The sequence below is a fragment of the Haliotis cracherodii genome, unplaced genomic scaffold, assembly GCF_022045235.1.
Source record: "Haliotis cracherodii isolate W230 unplaced genomic scaffold, xgHalCrac1.p SCAF_1, whole genome shotgun sequence".
Lineage (NCBI taxonomy): Eukaryota > Metazoa > Mollusca > Gastropoda > Lepetellida > Haliotidae > Haliotis > Haliotis cracherodii.
In genome coordinates this window covers 26,760,593-26,781,699 of record NW_027266264.1, presented here as the reverse complement: position 1 = coordinate 26,781,699, position 21,107 = coordinate 26,760,593, and the positions used below count along the sequence as shown (strand labels likewise).

The 21,107-nt window shown below is 40.4% G+C and overlaps 1 protein-coding gene across 1 annotated transcript in view; it reads left to right on the top strand.

The window, feature by feature from the left end:
* Positions 1 to 14,752, top strand: part of LOC139462513 (uncharacterized) — a 28,129-nt gene extending 13,377 nt beyond the window's left edge. The window contains exons 2-10 of the mRNA XM_071244289.1: positions 714 to 903; positions 2,259 to 2,412; positions 2,812 to 3,031; positions 3,666 to 3,737; positions 11,585 to 11,676; positions 12,391 to 13,274; positions 13,827 to 14,041; positions 14,136 to 14,353; positions 14,587 to 14,752. Of these exons, the coding sequence (XP_071100390.1) occupies positions 714 to 903; positions 2,259 to 2,412; positions 2,812 to 3,031; positions 3,666 to 3,737; positions 11,585 to 11,676; positions 12,391 to 13,274; positions 13,827 to 14,041; positions 14,136 to 14,353; positions 14,587 to 14,599 (2,058 nt within the window). The 3' untranslated portion in view covers positions 14,600 to 14,752. The remainder of the gene's footprint in view (positions 1 to 713; positions 904 to 2,258; positions 2,413 to 2,811; positions 3,032 to 3,665; positions 3,738 to 11,584; positions 11,677 to 12,390; positions 13,275 to 13,826; positions 14,042 to 14,135; positions 14,354 to 14,586) is intronic.
* The last annotated feature ends 6,355 nt before the right edge of the window (positions 14,753 to 21,107 follow it).

Sequence of the window (21,107 nt, the reverse complement as noted above, 5' to 3'; positions counted from 1 at the left end):
TTCATCTTATTGTTCATCGAATTTATATTGTACATGTTGTGCGTGTGACACTTTATAAACATTTTACTACTTTTACTACTACTATGTAACTGCAGTGAATTATGGAGAATGCATCAGCTCTAGTTATAGTGTAAACCATGTACATATAAGGAATATAATAGCGCCAATGAGAGGACCTCGCCTTCAAGATTATTGCATTTATATAGCGACGTGTGTCTGTGTGTGGTGTGGTGTGGTGTGTGTGTGTGTTAGTGTGTGTGTCTGGTGTTAGTGTTAGTGTGTGTTAGTGTTAGTGTGTGTGTGTGTTAGTGTGTGTTAGTGTGTGTTAGTGTGTGTTAGTGTGTGTGTTAGTGTGTGTGTTAGTGTGTGTTAGTGTGTTAGTGTGTGTGTGTGTGTGTGTGTGTGTGTGTGTGTGTGTGTGTGTGTGTGTGTGTTAGTGTGTGTGTGTGTTAGTGTGTGTGTGTGTGTGTGTGTGCTAGTCCGGACTGATGCCGGTTTTATAGTGAAAGTCGATCGAAATACCATGCAGCTGTTTAACATGGATACACCACGAAGACAAAGAATACTCCTTAATTCTGCGCACATCTCAGGTGAGTTCAGGTGAGTTAAACACTTGGAACTAGAGCTGCATTATTCTGTACGATTAGTAGTTTTTTAAGCCGCCAAGATGTGTCAAAATTTAAAGATATATGATGTAAAGTGTCGTCTTACAGGAAATATGCGAACAACCTACATTTATCGGCGTTGGCGGCGTGATTGACGAGCCGTTCCCATGGAAACAATGGCGACAACGAGGCTGGTTCCAGGCAGCGGTGATGATCATCTCACTCAACGTGAGGTTCCTGGACAGGCTCATCCCAGGGTATAAAGTCTTTGAACAGAACTTCGATTCTGATTATATTGGTGAGTTGATGAGTGAAGAGTGCTGAGTTAGTTGAAGACTGTATATCTGCATGCACATTCGTCACCACTCCACACTTTCATAACCTTGTCCGAAAAGATGACGAGGAATATCGTATTGTAATTAGGGGCGTGTCCTATGTTGATGGAATGGGTTGGACACGCAAGGGTGTGTGGGTGTGTGTGGGGTGTTCTGGGTGGTGGTAGTAACACACAATTTTGGGTATGCTATAACAAAATGGTCAGTGTTTTATGGTTGTATTATAAAAAGTACATGTGTGATTTTCATGATTACCGATTACATTGGCAATTTCTTTCTATGGGGAGGGCAATGAAAACCTTCGTGAGAATAATATGATCAATTAACTACGACAATAAGTAACGATTCTCATACGGACACCTTTCGATAAACGTTTTAAGAAATTTGTAAACAGTTTCGTTCATACGACTGAAAGAACGTTTGATTGTTCGACTTTATGAAATTTGCACGCGTTAACATACACGTACTTTGATTAAAATGTGTGCTTTGATCGTAATTGCTTCGCACGATCACTTCAGCATCCAGTTTCCGAACGTGTTCCTTGAACTGGGACCGTCGTCCCGCCTAGTTGCTAGTTGTACCTTTCGTTGTCGCCGGAAGATCGTTTGCACATAAATGTTCGGCTTCCTCCGTCCGATTATGAACGTGGAATCCCGTTTATTTGTATGCCAATCTCATTAAAATCAGATATTTTACTCCGATACGAGACATATAAACGTTAAAGTCTGACGTCACCTCTACCTTCTTTCGATCGTACACAGCATGATGACGCTGCCTTATTGTTCTACACTCGGAATTTGTCTGAATGATTTGCCAAATCGTAACGAGAAATTGGAAGCCCGGACGCTGATTGGTTGATTAAAACGTCAAGCAGACGAGGCCTACGATGGCGGTGTTCTCAGTCCTCAAACTGAGAGGTATCCTAATCTGATTGAGATTGTATGTATGCATTCTGTATTCATTTCCAAGCAGTATACAGGATGACCTTGACCTTGTGTCCTTACTTGCCAGAATCATGATTATGGATTCGGATTCAGGTTCCCTTGGTCCGTCAGCACCATACTCATGCTCGACGGTTTCCCCAGTGTGATACACGTTTACCACCTGCATCCTTATACCTGCATCGGATTTATGTATCCCACTAACTGAAATAACTAAGGGAGCACCGAGCATTAATTTGTATATGTATGCAACAAAATGTCTCTTTACTGACTACCATCACACAAAGCAAACTATTCATTTTGTACGTATCACTGAACAAATTATGGATTTAATCTCTCTGGGGTGTTAAACCAAACTCACTGACTGACTGTTGCAGGTGCATTCCGATTTACCATGTGGCGGTTTACAGAATGGGTAGAGATTATCATAGACGACCACCTACCCATGCTGGACCACGCCCACTTCTTCTGCAGGGTCATCGGTGCCCCGCCTGAATACTGGGGAGCTCTGGCGGAGAAGGCGTACGCCAAGTGAGGATAAGTTGCAGTCATGGCGTCCTTTCATGGTTTTCATACAATATGATTAGGCTAGTCAACAGCTTTATATTGAAAATTGATATTCCTTACACTTAAAAAGGTACACGGTCTTCGTTGAAACGAACATATGTTCGAACGACATGGTTGTAAATGTTCACTTTGACTGAGACTACCGTGAAGATCACCGGAGCGACCCTAAATTATGACAAGGATGTAAAACTATAAGAATTATTATCAATACACTTTGACCCGCGCCATGCTCTTACAATAGGATCATACTCATCAACTGTTCAGTCGAAAGTCAATTCTTGATTCTATTCATACACGAATGAAAGTTTGGACGTTCATACATCTTGGCACACTGAGCGTTACAACTGTGAACTCTATTCGCAGATGTAAAAAGACGTTCCAGGCCATCGAGTACGGCAACATGTTGGACGCCCTCACCGACCTGACAGGCTGCGTCTGTGAGTACTACACACCCGACGTCAACCCGGCCGACAACCTCTTCCACATCATGTACAAGTCCAGTGTCAACAGATCCATGATGGTGTGTTGGCGGAACGAAAAGAGGCTGACTTCCACTGGCTTTGACTTAGAGGATAGTCAGAAAGTGAGAAATCCGTGTTGATATGTTCTCTCTCTCCCCCCTCCCCCCTTTGTCATTTTAGAATGGTGTATTGTGAAGTTAGGGTTTGCATACAATCAAGTCTGGACTCAATGGGGTCACTGAGATTTTTTTGTTTGTTTTGTTTGTTGTTTCACGCCGCACTCCGCAATATCCCAGCTATATGACGGCGGTCTGTAAAACATTGAGTCCGGATCAGACAATACAGTGATTGACATCATAAGTATCGATCCATGCAATTGGGATACGTTGACATGCATCAACCAAGTCAGCGGGCCTGACCACACGATCCCGTTGGTCGCCTCTTACGACAAGCATAGTCGCCTGTTATGGCATGCATTTGTTGCTGAAGACCTATTCTACCCCGGATCTTCACGGGTCTGTCACTATTAAGTGGGATAGATGACGCATAACCACTACTAAGCCGTTACGAGTTTTGTACCAATTCTCAAAATACCAATGATTTTGAAAACTGTTTGTAACAGTTAAACTACACTAAGAGATCTGTTTAGTTGCACAGAAATAAATAATATTTAGTTTGTAGATAAAATAGCGATTTTGATTCCCAGTTTTGAATTCGATGTAACGTAGAAATTCGATGTAATTGTGTCCCCTTCAGGCGCTCAACGACTACGACGAACATGTGGCAGAGGAACGTCATTTCCTACATCTGATCACAGCCACGACCAAGGTAGGCAGAAATGCATTAAATGTATACTTTATAGGGTTAAAACACCACAGGAAAGCTGTTTGTAATTCTTTGCCGCAGGGTATCGACGTTTATAATCGTGGGTTCGAATCAAAGATTCGCCACGATTACCAGTCTTTTTTTTTACCACTATAGATGTGGTGATGGATTTCAGCAAAGTGGCAAAAGTCTCCGATCTCTATTCATATACCTGTGTTACCCGTTTAACATTTAAATTTGAAGTTAGTGTATCTGGTGTTTAAAAATAGAAAATATAGTTGATATGGAAGTGAAGACAGCGATAGTACGTAAAGGTAGGAAATATAGCTGATATGGTAGTGAAGACAGCGATAGTGCATAAAGGTAGGAAATATAGTTGATATGGTAGTGAAGACAGCGATAGTACATCAAGGTAGGAAATATAGTTGATAAGGTAGTGAAGACAGCGATAGTACATCAAGGTAGGAAATATAGTTGATAAGGCAGTGAAGACAGCGATAGTACATCAAGGTAGGAAATATAGTTGATAAGGTAGTGAAGACAGCGATAGTACATAGAGGTAGGAAATATAGTTGATATGGAAGTGAAGACAGCGATCGTACATAAAGGTAGGAAATATAGTTGATAAGGCAGTGAAGACAGCGATAGTACATAAAGGTAGGAAATATAGTTGATAAGGTAGTGAAGACAGCGATCGTACATAAAGGTAGGAAATAAAGTTGATAAGGTAGTGAAGACAGCGATAGTACATAAAGGTAGGAAATATAGTTGATAAGGTAGTGAAGACGGCGATAGTACATAGAGGTGGGAAATATAGTTGATAAGGTAGTGAAGACAGCGAGAGTACATAAAGGTAGGAAATATAGTTGATTAAGGTAGTGAAGACAGCGATAGTACATAGAGGTAGGAAATATAGTTGATAAGGTAGTGAAGACGGCGATAGTACATAGAGGTAGGAAATAAAGTTGATAAGGTAGTGAAGACAGTGATAGTACATAAAGGTAGAAAATATAGTTGATAAGGTAGTGAAGACAGCGATAGTACATAGAGGTAGGAAATATAGTTGATAAGGTAGTGAAGACGGCGATAGTACATAGAGGTAGGAAATAAAGTTGATAAGGTAGTGAAGACAGTGATAGTACATAAAGGTAGAAAATATAGTTGATAAGGTAGTGAAGACAGCGATAGTACATAGAGGTAGGAAATATAGTTGATAAGGTAGTGAAAACGGCGATAGTACATAAAGGTAGGAAATATAGTTGATAAGGTAGTGAAGACGGCGATAGGACATATAGGTAGGAAATAAAGTTGATAAGGTAGTGAAGACAGCGATAGTACATCAAGGTAGGAAATATAGTTGATAAGGTAGTGAAGACGGCGATAGTACATAGAGGTAGGAAATATAGTTGATAAGGTAGTGAAGACAGCGATAGTACATCAAGGTAGGAAATATAGTTGATAAGGTAGTGAAGACAGCGATAGTACAACAAGGTAGGAAATATAGTTGATAAGGTAGTGAAGACAGCGATCGTACAACAAGGTAGGAAATATAGTTGATAAGGTAGTGAAGACAGCGATAGTACATCAAGGTAGGAAATATAGTTGATAAGGTAGTGAAGACAGCGATAGTACATCAAGGTAGGAAATATAGTTGATAAGGTAGTGAAGACAGCGATAGTACATAAAGGTAGGAAATATAGTTGATAAAGTAGTGAAGACGGCGATAGTACATAGAGGTAGGAAATATAGTTGATAAGGTAGTGAAGACAGCGATAGTACATAGAGGTAGGAAATATAGTTGATAAGGTAGTGAAGACAGCGATAGTACAACAAGGTAGGAAATATAGTTGATAAGGTAGTGAAGACAGCGATAGTACATCAAGGTAGGAAATATAGTTGATAGGTGAGGTGAGGTGAAATTGGGTTTAACGTCGCGTCCAAGATTATTGCACTTATATAGCGACGTGCATGCACGTGTATGTGTGTGTGTGGCTGCTTGTACTAGTCCGGACTGATGCCGATTTATAGTGCTAGCTCACTGAGATACCATGCCGCAGTTTAACATGAATACCCCACTCAGACACAGTATACTGACTCCGAGCCGACCAGTCCTTGTTTTAGCCCTTTAATGCCGAGCGCCAGACAGGGTAACAACAAGTACAATCTTTTAACGTCTTTTTGTATGACGCGGCCCGGGATCGAACCCTGGACCTTCCGCTCTCCGGGCGGACGCTCTACCACAGGACCACGGAGGCGGTCAAATATAGTTGATAAGGTAGTGAAGACAGCGATAGTACATCAAGGTAGGAAATATAGTTGATAAGGTAGTGAAGACAGCGATAGTACATAAAGGTAGGAAATATAGTTGATAAAGTAGTGAAGACGGCGATAGTACATAGAGGTAGGAAATATAGTTGATAAGGTAGTGAAGACAGCGATAGTACATAGAGGTAGGAAATAAAGTTGATAAGGTAGTGAAGACAGTGATAGTACATAAAGGTAGAAAATATAGTTGATAAGGTAGTGAAGACAGCGATAGTACATAGAGGTAGGAAATATAGTTGATAAAGTAGTGAAGACAGCGATAGTACATAGAGGTAGGAAATAAAGTTGATAAGGTAGTGAAGACAGTGATAGTACATAAAGGTAGAAAATATAGTTGATAAGGTAGTGAAGACAGCGATAGTACATAGAGGTAGGAAATATAGTTGATAAGGTAGTGAAAACGGCGATAGTACATAAAGGTAGGAAATATAGTTGATAAGGTAGTGAAGACGGCGATAGGACATATAGGTAGGAAATAAAGTTGATAAGGTAGTGAAGACAGCGATAGTACATCAAGGTAGGAAATATAGTTGATAAGGTAGTGAAGACGGCGATAGTACATAGAGGTAGGAAATATAGTTGATAAGGTAGTGAAGACAGCGATAGTACATCAAGGTAGGAAATATAGTTGATAAGGTAGTGAAGACAGCGATAGTACATAGAGGTAGGAAATATAGTTGATAAGGTAGTGAAGACAGCGATAGTACATAGAGGTAGGAAATAAAGTTGATAAGGTAGTGAAGACAGCGATAGTACATCAAGGTAGGAAATATAGTTGATAAGGTAGTGAAGACAGCGATAGTACATCAAGGTAGGAAATATAGTTGATAAGGCAGTGAAGACAGCGATAGTACATCAAGGTAGGAAATATAGTTGATAAGGTAGTGAAGACAGCGATAGTACATAAAGGTAGGAAATATAGTTGATAAAGTAGTGAAGACAGCGATAGTACATAGAGGTAGGAAATATAGTTGATAAGGTAGTGAAGACAGCGATAGTACATAGAGGTAGGAAATATAGTTGATAAGGTAGTGAAGACAGCGATAGTACATAGAGGTAGGAAATATAGTTGATAAGGTAGTGAAGACAGCGATAGTACATAAAGGTAGGAAATATAGTTGATAAAGTAGTGAAGACAGCGATAGTACATAGAGGTAGGAAATATAGTTGATAAGGTAGTGAAGACAGCGATAGTACATAGAGGTAGGAAATATAGTTGATAAGGTAGTGAAGACAGCGATAGTACATAGAGGTAGGAAATATAGTTGATAAGGTAGTGAAGACGGCGATAGTACATCAAGGTAGAGACGGTCGTGCATAATGGTATATAAGGTAGTGCCAAAACGCTGCGAAGGTTGTGTATAATATAGTTGTGTATAGGTAGCGTAATAGCGCATATATGTAGCGAAGGGTTCCATACATTGGTCACCAACTCATGGTGGACTCGCGCCCCTCTCGAAGGTTTCCATATTGGCGTACGAACACGAGAAATGACTTCAAACAAGAACGATAACTCGTATTCTACCCGCGTCTTGTAACATTGACGTATGTATTACAACAGCGTTCGCTTATTCCTGTTGTAAAAGTATTTAACCTCTCTGATACTAACATACATGCATTCTTATGTACAAAAGTATATTTGGCAAGCCATCCAACTCATTCTTTCTCAGGTGTTTATCTTTTATTTGCAATTTATTAATTTTTAAATAAGGCATTAAAAACAAATTAGAGGACGAAAACTGACTGGTGTTTTTCGGATTGAAGTAATTTCGACAATGAATTTCTAAGACATGGTCATTGTAGCAAATTTGACATGTCTTATTAATTCTTGAAACGACATTCTTTAATACTAATTTATTTCATGACAACCTCTCCTTTCATGGACAGCCTAAACAAATAGTACACTTATTTTATATGAATTAATTACAATAACATTATAAAGGAATATCAAATCCACAATGTCTAGAGATGTATAGAAGTATTTCTAAACATATACCAACAATGTAATGAGACCATGTAAATATTCAAACCGAGCGAGGAGTCCATGCTTGTCGGAAGAGGACAGAATCGGAAGCTTGGATGATTGCGTACCAGCGTAACTCGAGCGCGTGGACCGTTGCTCACAATATCAATCGCTGGTTTGTCTGGTGAAGTGTAGACTATACAATGCAAGAACAGCCGTCGTATAGGTGGACTACTGCTTAGTGCGACGTTAAACAACAAACAAGTTTCAATATTCAAAGCTCGTTTAAGTTTACGCAAAAAGGAAGACTTACAACTAAGTAACTAATGTAACAGAGTGTAGTGAGTGAGTGAGTGAGTGAGTGAGTGAGTGAGTGAGTGAGTGAGTATGGTTTAACGCCGCTTTTAGCAATATTCTAGCAATATCACGGCGGGGGACACCAGAAATGGGCTTCACACTAAGAGTGTAATACATGTGCTGGTGACCATAAATAGCTTTGGTAAAGTTGGTATTTGTCTGATCAAATTGTGTGGGTGCATCATACTAGTCTCTCACAGGCTTAATAAACCAGAATACATCTACGCCATTAGGGTCATTTAAAAGACATAATATTTATTACATTAAATTTTCTTTAACACTTTCTCGTAGTTTTACGATAGCTTTCTTTACATCGTGAGATTTCTGTTACAAGTTTCGAAATAATTCGTTCGAATATCATATATATTTGCGTTTATTATTTGATTTACAAACCATCAGATAGTTATGAATATTTATCGAGGAATCGTTTTTTTTCCAAGCAACAAGTATTTTTACAGTTATCAAGTGTTCATGCAATGAAGGTGCGTGGCACAGATCTGACACAACACAGACGTGTGTGTAGGGGTATCTTAGAGAACCAGATAATTACCAATATATATATATATATATATATATATATATATATATATATATATATATATATATATATATATATATATATAATAATAATATAAAATTTGCAACGCAGTTGTTTTAAATACATTACCACTGCTCTAACTTTGATATAATCCACAATAACAAATCCAACCGTTAATATCTAATAAAGCGAAGATACACATCATTAGTTATAGAAGTGGAGTGTCTCTTTATATGTCAGTAGTAGCTGGCGTAATTAAATTAATACCCTAGAACTTCAGACAGAATAAATCAGTATCCCCCGTTCTCCCAACCTACACGTTATAATACCTCGGTTAAATACTTTTGACATGGTCATTGAATATAATGAAAAAATATGAACGACCCGAGCAAATTCAGCCATCTTTATATAGTTCATTTTACAAATTTTAATATTGCTGTACATGTATTTTATTAACCTGTATGAAAGCTACTTCTTAAAAGTCTTTACTGGAGCATTGGCTATCTTAGTTTGTTACAATCAAATTTGTGAAAATCGCCAATGACCCAAATGACCGCTACTCAGTATCACAATGTGAGTCTGATAGAAATCTGTTTTGAAATCTTGATTATTGAATTAATTTAATACATTTTCAGTTCTTGGTATTATATACAAAGGGACACGGAATTTCGTTTTTAAAAGCCAGATCTAGTTATAGCTCAAAGAAACGGATGTCGCAGTCAAGTGAGCCATTTCCTTAATGTAAATAAACGCACGTGTACATTTGAATCATAGTGTACATCCAACATAGCCCTGCAAGAAACAACATCAATATTTATACTGAACAGCATTGAAAACGCACCAGCAATAAATCTTGAAATATTACAAAAACAGCTTGAGCAATGACCGATTATAATTAGAACAGACATAGACGGATTATTAAGAAAGACGACAGAGGAAACAGGAATACCACACAGTAATTACATAACGTCATCAGTGTAAGGAAGACACATAGGGTTAAAATGAAAAGTCAATATCTGGTATGTCCGCCAATGGCAGCAACACAGGCCATGCAACGTCTTCTCATTGATCGAATAAGTCTGCGAATAGTGTTCTGGGGCATTCCACTCTTGACGTAGTGTATCTTCAAGTTCTCTCAGGTTCTGTACTTGCGGACGACGTGAGAGGCGTTGACCAAGGTAGATGTTCAATTGGCGATAGATCGGGTGACAGGGCTGGTCGTGGAAGCAGAGGCACATTATTGTTCGCTAGGTACTGTGTTGAAACACGTGCTGTGTGCGCTCTTGCATTGTCTTGCTGGAAGGTGTGCATATCCTGGTGCTGATGAAAGAATGGGATGATGTGATTTGCCAATATGTTATTCCTGTAGTAAAGGGCATTAACTCTTCCACGACAAACATGGAGCTCTGTTCGATGATTATGACTGATGCCGCCCCACATCATGACACTTCCCCCCCCCCCCATCGATGTGTCTGTACAACGCAGTCATTGTGGTAACGTTCTCCACGTCCACGCCACACCCGCAGTCGACCGTCAGCATTCCGTAAATGAAAACGGGACTCATCAGAGAACCACACACCATGCCACTGCCGCAATCGCCAATGACGATGCCTTTTGGCCCAACGCAGACGTTCATTTCGATATCGATCAGTGAGTATGGGTCCAACATACGTAGCCTTGCAGAGCGGAAACGTCGACGTACGGTGTCAGCGCTGATCAAACCCCGTCGGCCTTGTACGGTTGCTGCAGTCCTGGTAGCTGGAAGTGTACGAAGATACCGACGAACAATATGGCGATCCTGAGGTGGTGTAGTTACACGACGTTGACCCGGACGTGGTCGATCTCTGGTGGTTATTGTATGCTGGTATCTGCTCAGTAGCCTGAGGACTGTTGAATGATGGCATTGAAACCGTTGTGCAACGACTCTACTTGACGTAGCATCTTGAAGCATGACCAAGGCACGTTCAAGTTCCTCTGCTGTTAATCTTGGCATTTCTTGTGTCAGTACCCTTTACGTCTGCAGCAACAAGTGATGTGGCTTTTAAAAGTCTGTCTTTTATAGCCCTATTCTGCATGCTTCCCGTGATTCAAAACACGTTTTCCATGATGTGCACGCAATTTGTTGCGTTTTGGCGATGTCGCTCACAAAAGATTTAGGAACGTGTTTTGACGAGCTGTTCTTCTTCATGCTTCGTCCAGAACGTCGTATATTACTCATTCAATTATATATTTTCATATGACTTAAGCCCAGATAAAAATACATCCTTTTTCGTGGTGGTGCGTTTTCAATGCTGTTTAGTATATATATCACATTTCTGTTATCTGTATACACTGAAGTATGGAACTGACAATCTACATTTTCCCACGGATATTGCTAAAAACAATTTAAATACTCTAGATTGCGCCGTTTCGACACATGGCCTTTGAGAGACGGACGAGCCTTGTTGTAGGTTACGGAAACATGCGAGTGGTGACGAATGGGTATCGATAGTGCATTAAGGTAATGAAAGTGGTGCATAAAAGGGACGAAAGTAGCGATAGTGCACTCAGGTAGAGACGGTAGTGCATAACGGTAGCCAAGGCATCGACAGTAAAGGTAGCGAAGGTAGTTTCAGTGTATGAAACAGGGCCTATGATCCTCTCAATGTATTTTGGTATATGTTTCAGTTTCCCAGCACAGACGGGCGTCTGCTCGAGATGCTCAGACTCAGGTGCCCGTTTCCCAAGGAGCCAAAATGGCATGGAAAATACTCCGATAAGTGAGTTCCCAAATTAATGTGTCATAGAATAGGTGGCATTGCAGTCTCTGAGACTCGTAGAAGGGCCTGAGAAGCTGACTGTTTGGATTGACTTTACAGTTGTTGTATGTTTGAATGAATGGCGTAAGTGTGGTTCAGATTGATCTTATGACTGTATCGTATTTTACTGATCCCCATTAATTTGTAACATTTTACCATGGCCCCACCTCCTCTCCCAATAATAAACATCCAGTCCGATAATAATGTTTCAATTCATACCTAATACAAAGTGCGTCACCCCCTTTCACTGTCTTGTTTCTTATGGCAACCCTCTATTCACCCCCACACCCCCACCCACCCCCACCACACACACACACACACACACACACACACACACACACACACACACACACACACACACACACACACACACACACACACACACACACACACACACACACACACACACACACCAATATTAAATTAACAGTCCCTAGCTTTGAACAGCACCGTGTAATCTAACACAGACAACTTTTGTTTGTTTCTTAACGCCACACTCTAGCAGCCAGTTAATAATCGAATCTTGTATTGGCCAGACAATTCAATGCTAGCTATTATAAGCAACCATTCATGCCGTTGGTGTACGATGACACACTATATCAACCAAGCGCAATACGTTTGATACTGCGAACAATCATTAACGCTCATTCATTTAGCCGATGTTTATGTTTACAGTGACTCCAACTCTTGGAATACCGTCACGGCAGAGTTCAAGGAGAAGTACCGACCTTTATCCCGGAAGGAGGATGATGAATATTGGTTAACTGTGGATGACTTCCGGTGTAATTTCGGAGGGCTTGTGATCATCAGCAGCACTGAGGCGTTTAATTACGAAGGGCTCACTGTTGGCAGAAACTATTCTCTTGACAACGACTTTCCTTTAGGTAAAGATCGGAATAAGTTTATGATGGGCAATCAGAACCGCCCATGGATCAACTTTGAAAGGTCGCCCTCTCCCGGTGAACAAGAAATTAAGATTTTTTGTGACTCCCGACCAAATTCAAACAAAGTGAAGCTTCTGAAAAAGCCGCCTTCTGTGAATAACTGTAGTGGGGGTATGGACATTCCAGATATTGACAGGACTGTTGTTCTTGACTGTACAAAAGAGCGGTTAAAAGCAGACGACAAAAGAAGAATTACAGAAAAACATGCAAGATCAGTTCCTAAGGGATCACCTCAAGTGAAAGAAAGAAAGACGAGTCTGCCCCCGGATCTGCGAGGGGTTGCATCGCCAACAGAAAGTATCAGAAGACAGTCGAATCCGTGGATGTGCAAGTCCCCCGGCCCGGTCCCCGTAGATGGAGACAAGAGACACAAGCGGGTGGGCAGTTTCGTGACTCACTCTGAACCCTACAGCTCGTCTGAAATATCGCTCCACATACGAACTGCACTCTCGGTGGACGACAGTTGCCGACCCCAGAGTGCTCCGTTGCCACGCAACCATTCAACGGGATCACTGAGTTCACTTACGCAAATAAACTTTTTAGCAACAAAAGCCGACTTTTTCAGAGCTCATGGAAGGTGGCGGAACATTCTGGAGTACAAGGACAAGTGGTCAAGTGGGTATTGTTTACATATTAACAGACAATATTCAGTCTCGATTATCTGCAGAAATAGATTCCACTGGGCGTTAAAGGTGATGAAAAGTATATGTGCTGCTTTACCAGTAGCACCAACTACTCACACAGTTTTCTTAAAGGAGTAAGTGTTTGTTTGTTGCGTAACGTCGCACCCACCAATATTCCTGCCATACAACGGCGGCATGTAAACGGCAATGTAAACTCGTATTAGTCACTGGTGGCGCTACGATCGAACCCAGAAATTCCAGCCTAATTCGGCAAGGGTGGAAACTAGACTTTTAGAGTCAGTTAACGCCCTTGCCATGGGAGGATGGTGACTTTGAGACCGTCGTCATGGAGCAGGGATGTAGCTGAATGCGGCGTTAAATAACAAACAAACAAGCCTTGTCTCATAAAAACCCGCCTCCTCCTTTATCCACTTCAGTATATTATTGATCACTATTTAGATTGGCGATATAATACACTCTTTACACCCGATAATCAAGGATGATATTTTTGGTAAGTAATCACACGCACTGCTCTATTCATCAGAAAACCGGAAAGGCGTATCCAGATCAAACATCGAAGCTCATTCCAAAAGTCCTCGGATCCTGTTCCACGTGTCACGCGCAGACGTATCTGATGACATCATATCTCCCGGCATGCAAAATAAACGTCACGTGCTGATATCAGTCCTCCAAGATTATCGTCATGGCCCCTCCACTGCTAACAGTCTCCTTGTTCCAGTTGGCTTTTGTATTTACAAGGTAAGAGGTTCGACATTTTGTTTCGGTTTCAGTGAGATCAATAACGATCAGATAACGTAGCAGGGTGATTTAAAGACGTTGTGTTTGTTTTCAGACCAAGAATCCCGATCGAGATGAGAAACGACACATTTCCAAACTTCATCTGATTGGCGAGGTTGAGGGAAAACCGGAAATGCGGGAAGTGAATACACGCTTTGACCTCGAACCTGGAAGTTATTTCATTGTTCCCTACTACGTTGCGCAGGCGCACGAGGGAGAATATCTTATTCGTATATTGACAGAGGGAGACCCCCCAAGCGGCAAAGCGGCATGGTGAGGCTCAGTTGTTATGCTATTTGGAGTGATTGAATTTGATTTGACGCCGCTGAGAATAGTATAATTTCAATTATATAGCCGCGTGTCAATTTGATATAGTAGGAAATCCCAAAGCGACGCAAGTCAAATACGTTTACTCGTTACACATAATCACACTAGTAGTAAATACAATGTTTGGCAATGAAGATATATATTTATACTAGTATATCGTTTTGCGCTTGTCTTTTCAGTATAATATCGTGAAGACACCATGGGCTATAGTGACAGATATTTACAGCTACGTCGATAAAGTCATTCTGGATGAACGTTGCAGCCGCAGTGATCTGACAAAAGTTCAGATATCACACAGGACGTTGGGAAATTCGCATTTCACAAGACGTTGTGTACAGACGATGAATCAACAGAGCCACTTATGCTTGCAGCGTAGTCTTTTCTGAATGACAACAGTGGTGAAGGCATAGCAGCATCAAAGAGCATCCAGACACCGTGATGCGTCCCAACAAGGCATTGTTTGATCTGGGCAAACCATTGAAGCAGTATAAGTTATGGAAGCTCACATAAAATACAGCTGTGCCCCATACTGGGTTCGGTTCATTGAAGTCTCACGTTATACCTTTTTTAACTGTGCTTGCAAGATGGGTCAGTGACAGTCCGATCCATGGTACCTGTGTTTGCAAGATGGGTCAGTGACAGTCCGATCCATGGTACCTGTGTTTGCAAGATGGGTCAATGACAGTCCGATCCATGGTACCTGTGTTTGCAAGATGGGTCAGTGACAGTCCGATCCATGGTACCTGTGTTAGCTAGATCGGTCAGTGACAGTCAGATCCATGGTACCTGTGTTTGCAAGATGGGTCAGTGACAGTCCGATCCATGGTACCTGTGTTTGCAAGATGGGTCAATGACAGTCCGATCCATGGTACCTGTGTTTGCAAGATGGGTCAGTGACAGTCCGATCCATGGTACCTGTGTTTGCAAGATGGGTCAATGACAGTCCGATCCATGGTACCTGTGTTTGCAAGATGGGTCAATGACTGTCCGATCCATGGTACCTGTGTTTGCAAGATGGGTAAGTGACAGTCCGATCCATGGTACCTGTGTTTGCAAGATGGGTCAATGACAGTCCGATCCATGGTACCTGTCAGATCTGTGTTAATCTGTTACCTGTATATTTGTTCAAAGACGACGGAGACAGATATCGCCAGGGACTGTGCAGAGGAAGAAAAAGGGGCTATGTGCATGTGTACACCTTTCGATATAACCCGAAAACTACAGATAAACGTATTATGTCATTGTCTTAAAATGTCATGAACCACTATTTCTTTGCCATGATATACAACCACATGTGTGTTTATTTCCGTCCGCACGCGTTCTGCTAAGTGAGGGAATGATGAACACTGAACACTGAACACCTAGAACACTCTAGGGCAGTGCGCTTCATCATGCTTTATGACCCGTAGTCTCAGGTTCACCCTAGCGCACATAGTGACGTCCATCATTGATATGTTGATATAATAAACTGTTAAAAAACAATAGAGGTGTTGAGAACCTGATGTCATTTTTTATGAATTTTTAGGATTGTTACCATTAAGATGCCAAAGCAACCACACCGAATGTTCCGTCATTCATGTTTTTTTAATGACCATAACGATCAATTATGTTCGCTCACTGATTTACAAAAGCAATTCGTGGTAGACCGGAGGCCGTGATGCACCCAGTGTGTGTGTGTGTGGGGGGGGGGATTGTTGAAAACGGTATAAACTCACCCTCACCCACTCATGCACACTAAATCGCCGTAGTTTTGTTTGTTTGTTGTTTAACGCTGCACTCAGCAATATTCCAGCTATATGACGGCGGTCTGTATATAATCGAGACTGGACCAGACAATCCAGTGATTGACATCATGAGCATCGATCCACGCAATTGGGATACGATGACATGCATCAACCAAGTCAGCTAGCCTAACCACCCGATCCCGTTAGTCGCCTCTTACGACAAGCATAGTCGCCTTTTACGGCAAGCACGGGTGGCTGAAGACCTATTCTACCCCGGATCTTCACGGGTCGTATCGCCGTAGTATGACGGCAGGGAACAGCGTTACTGTTCTATTGCTTTCCTTGTTGTGGGTGTATTATTACTTAGGCGGCCAACATGGTACAGCTCTGGTACTGCTGACGACGACGTAAAACTCAAGTCATTCTCAAACTCATCTTATCAAAGTGTACACTTCCTCAAAGGCTTGATTAACACACAGGAAAATGCTAACTGATAACTGCTGTCCTAGGATATTGATTACTGGGAATCATAGGACAGTGGTAGCTTGGAACCACTGCACTGAAACCAGGAATACAAGGAACCAATGTCTTAAGACACCGACAAAATTACACATTGTTCTGACGTTGAATACTGGAACTATTGTCATAGGAAACGGAAAACAATGCAAATTTGTTTAAAGAAACTGCTCTTAATGGACCATGGTCCGTCGAGTTTTCAACTTGAATGTGGTACTTTAAATTTGCAAACGTCGATTTGTTTTTGTTTAAACAACAGCAGAGCTTGAACCTCGATGATTCTTCAAGATAACGATAAACACCCTTAACATACGTTTAATCGTCATCTCGGCCTCGTTGTATTGCATACAACGATATATTCAATTTCCTGCCCTCGGTGGTACATTAAGCAGGTACTCGTGTCTTCACTGCAGACAACAGTCAGTAGACGGAGAAGCGCCCACCTGCCAGCATCTATCCGACCACACACACTTGCAGGTAGAAGGTACCGGTATACCTCGCCAATAAACAAAACATAGTCATTCTATTTTTAACGGTGTGATCAATGGATACTGTTTAATCACTTAGTCGAATAACGTGCAAAGATCAACGAGTGAAGTCCCGAGTGCGCATCACACGTTGCCTCTGATGACAAATCTAAAGTCAATTCAAAGCCTAACATTCACGTTGGAGCTTCTGTAACAGGATGAGCAGAGTTGGGCATGATTCAGATTCAAGCCGATTATCACCCTTGTACCTTGCTGATGTGAAGAAAGAGAGATAGACATTTATGTCTCAGACACCCCCGCGTCGGCGTCGGCGTTCCCGTCCTATCTCGAACCATAACTTGAAAACCGTTCAATGTGTTTCAACAAACTTTGGCATATGCATTGCCCATCAGCTTAACTGGTGCATTTTGCTATTTGAATTTGTTCTAAAATATATTTTGTTACGTTTCAATGGAAACAGTTTGGAGTCTCAAACAACTCTAGTCTTCGTTTCCAAGCCATAACTCACAAATTAATGAATTTGTTTGTAAAAAAACTATACATGTGCAATAACTACATGTTAACTATTGCCTTTTCATATTTTCAATGTTTAATTGTCTTTATTTCTTGTGTTTCCACTAGGCATTGAGCTTCTTGTTATTTTTCATTATGGGTACATCTAATTGCACATGCATCTATTATCCAAATAAATAAATAAATAAATAAATAAATAAATAAATAAATAAATAAATAAATAAATAAATAAATAAATAAATAAATAAATAAATAAATAAATAAATAAATAAATAAATAAATAAATAAATAAATAAAAGCGACACAACCGTCTCCATATTCATAAGACATCTCTGCCAGAAGCAGAGTCGGATTCGACTGTATCATGACCATGTGTTTATGAATAACTATTAAATAGTGATAATACCAGGTGTTCGCGAAAAGGTGAGTGTATCCTGTCCCACCGGTGGCACCTATCACAAACACATGCAGAGGCAAAAAAAACAACCACGGGCACATATGGTACAAATCAAAATAGGGAACTGCATAAGACATCATTCTATCGCCCATACTAATGTTACAACTTCATAGTCTTGTCTGCCATAAAGAGTACACATGGCATCAACTGCAATGCTGCTTCAGAGATGCATTAAACCCCAATACTTTCAGGGAAATGTGCCTTTTAAATGTAGTTGGCAAACGTTATATCTATTGTTATGATATCTGTTATGAAATGTTTATCCCACTGGATAAAATTATTGTCCATGCCATGCCATATGTACCCCAGAATTTGTTTTAATATGTTGCTTTCACGAAGTCTTGATAATGCTGGAAGGCATTAAATCAGATTTGGTTAAATCAGGGTGTTGGAAGCCCGCAAATAATTTTAGTTTCTTTTTCTCGGCGATTGAAAGATGTGTCACGTCAAAATTGGCTTTGTAATTTACATAGGAAAGTAAACTTAAGATTATATGAACTGTGTAAATATGTGCTACAACCAGAACAGTATCAAGTAAATATTAAGAGTCAGTTATGCAAGAAATGCTTAAGCACATTCCGTTGTGGAAATAATTTTTTACTATTTAGTCTAGACGATGGAAAATATTTTGTACGAAGAAAGATTATGTTTAAAATCTAAATATGCTTGTTTAAAGAAAGTTATCGAAGATGAAGAACATTTTCTGTTGATGTGTCCTTTGTATGAGAATGGGAGGAGAATTTAGCGTTGTGAAAGGACATGTTAACGCTTTAAGTATCATGAAAATATGTGACAACCAACATGCATGGAAACTAGGTCCAATACATATTTTATGGTATTAATGTGAGATGTTTTGCATGTACAAAGGCAGGCCTTTCATCAATATATCGTTTGTGAATTATTTGTGAATTGTTTGTGAATTATGGTCCCGATGGCCTACATTTCCGGAATAAAAACACACAAACATGTATTAATCAGAATCTGTACTAGTATTTCTTTCGGATTTGCAAACAACTTTCTAGTAACAACTTGAACTGATGTAGCAAAACATGGAGCAGGGAGACATCTGCTTTTATGGGTAAAAACACATTCTAGTTTATTTGAGTCTCATATATCATACACAAATACATTACTACCATTGAGCCATTCCATATATACGTAAAACATTAACTGTACATCATACAATAGTGAAACATTAAATGTTTATATCATACAACATTGCACTTATTTATATTTCTTCAGACCTCTTTAGGCTCGTCAGAAGCTATTGATGTTTGCTTCGAATACGAGGTTCTCCTCGATCATGATCCTTGGTCTGTCAGCATCACCCCCATGCTCGTACAGCTGGGCCTCCAGCCTCGGTTCCACTGATTCATTCTATAACTTACACTTGCCAACAGGGGAAGTACAATGTACAGTCCCCATAATGAATGTCACGGATGAGCCTCCTTTCCTCATCACCACCATGGATCTATTATTGTTTTACTTGAGGTTGATATACCCGACTGCACATCCACACTTAGGGTTACGCTGATCATTTCCATAAACATGAATTAACCAAAACGACAACAGTCCTCAAGGAATATATGTATGTTTAGGTGGTTGGGGTTTCGTTTGGGAACTAGATACTCTTTTAACTGCAGCTGCAAAAGTCTAATTATTAGATTTCTTTTAAGTTTGTTTGTTCTCAAACACCACATTCCAGCTATATGACGGCGATCTGTAAATAATCGGGTCTGGACCAGATAATCCAGTTATTGACATCATGAGCATCGTTCCATGCAATTGGGATCGATGACATGCATCCTCCATTTCAGCGAGCCTGACCACCCGATACCGTTAGTCGCCTCTTACGGCAAGCATGGGTTGCCGAGGATTTGTTCCACCCCGGACCTTTATAGACAGATTTGGATAATTGGAATCCAGTACAAAAGAGGAATGGACATGTCTTCAGGTTTTAGAGTCATGTCAAATGTTGATAGTACCGATTCATGGTTTGGCCAGATTTATTCCTCAGTTAACATACTGGCCTTGTATGTGGCGTTATTTGATATGTCCCTTATACCAAGTTCTTTAATCAAACAATTAATGTAGTTTGCTTACATATAATGGTTATGTCTTTTGAGACTTTGTCAGTGGAAACAACTACACAACTTTCATGTAGGGCAGCCATAATTTTGATGACAGCCGGCGGGTCAGAATTTCAATTCCAATTCTGTAGTTCAGTTTGTTCATTTTACCAATGACAACGTCACGCACTTAATTGATCCTTTGAGAAAGACATTCAACAGTTTCCTCTTCTCATGTGGCCCATGTTTTAGCACAGGCTTCTACAACACCCATAATGATTTTATAGTGGTGATCCCAATTGGTAGGAGGCTGCTCAAGATATTTTGGTCCATATTTGATTAATTGTCGAAGGTTGTTGTCAATAAAAGAGAAGTCACCTGATATTATTTGACCAACATGTTGGTAGCTGTATGGTGAGTATTAGAGTCACAAGTAGTGGAATTTGAGTATGATTAATAAATACCTTCATCAGTACCGTGAATATAACGGTAGGCTAACAAAATGTATTGATATAAAAATGATTAAGTGCCTGTCTTTTAGGCATGCGCAGTGGAGTCTACCCCTGTGGCAGGTTCCGGGAATCTAATGGAAATGGATATATTGTCCTTTCTCGGAGATCCAAATGTTAAAGATCTATGAAAAACGCTTGCGAAGTTCTTTGCATGTACCTCGATGTAAACAGACACTATTTTCAAGAAGAAAACCCTGCTTACTGTGCAGCAAAAAGCACCATACACGATGCAAAAACACTCCCTACAGCGAAGGTGTTATGATGCAAAGAATGAACACACCACAAAGACTACCGTTATATATGAACTTCTGACATGACGTATGGCCAATATTTCGAACTTTTGAAAACTACCAAGATATACTTTTCACAATTTGTTTGTCTTCGCGTACCGCTCCTTAGAAAATCAACAAAACATGTTCAA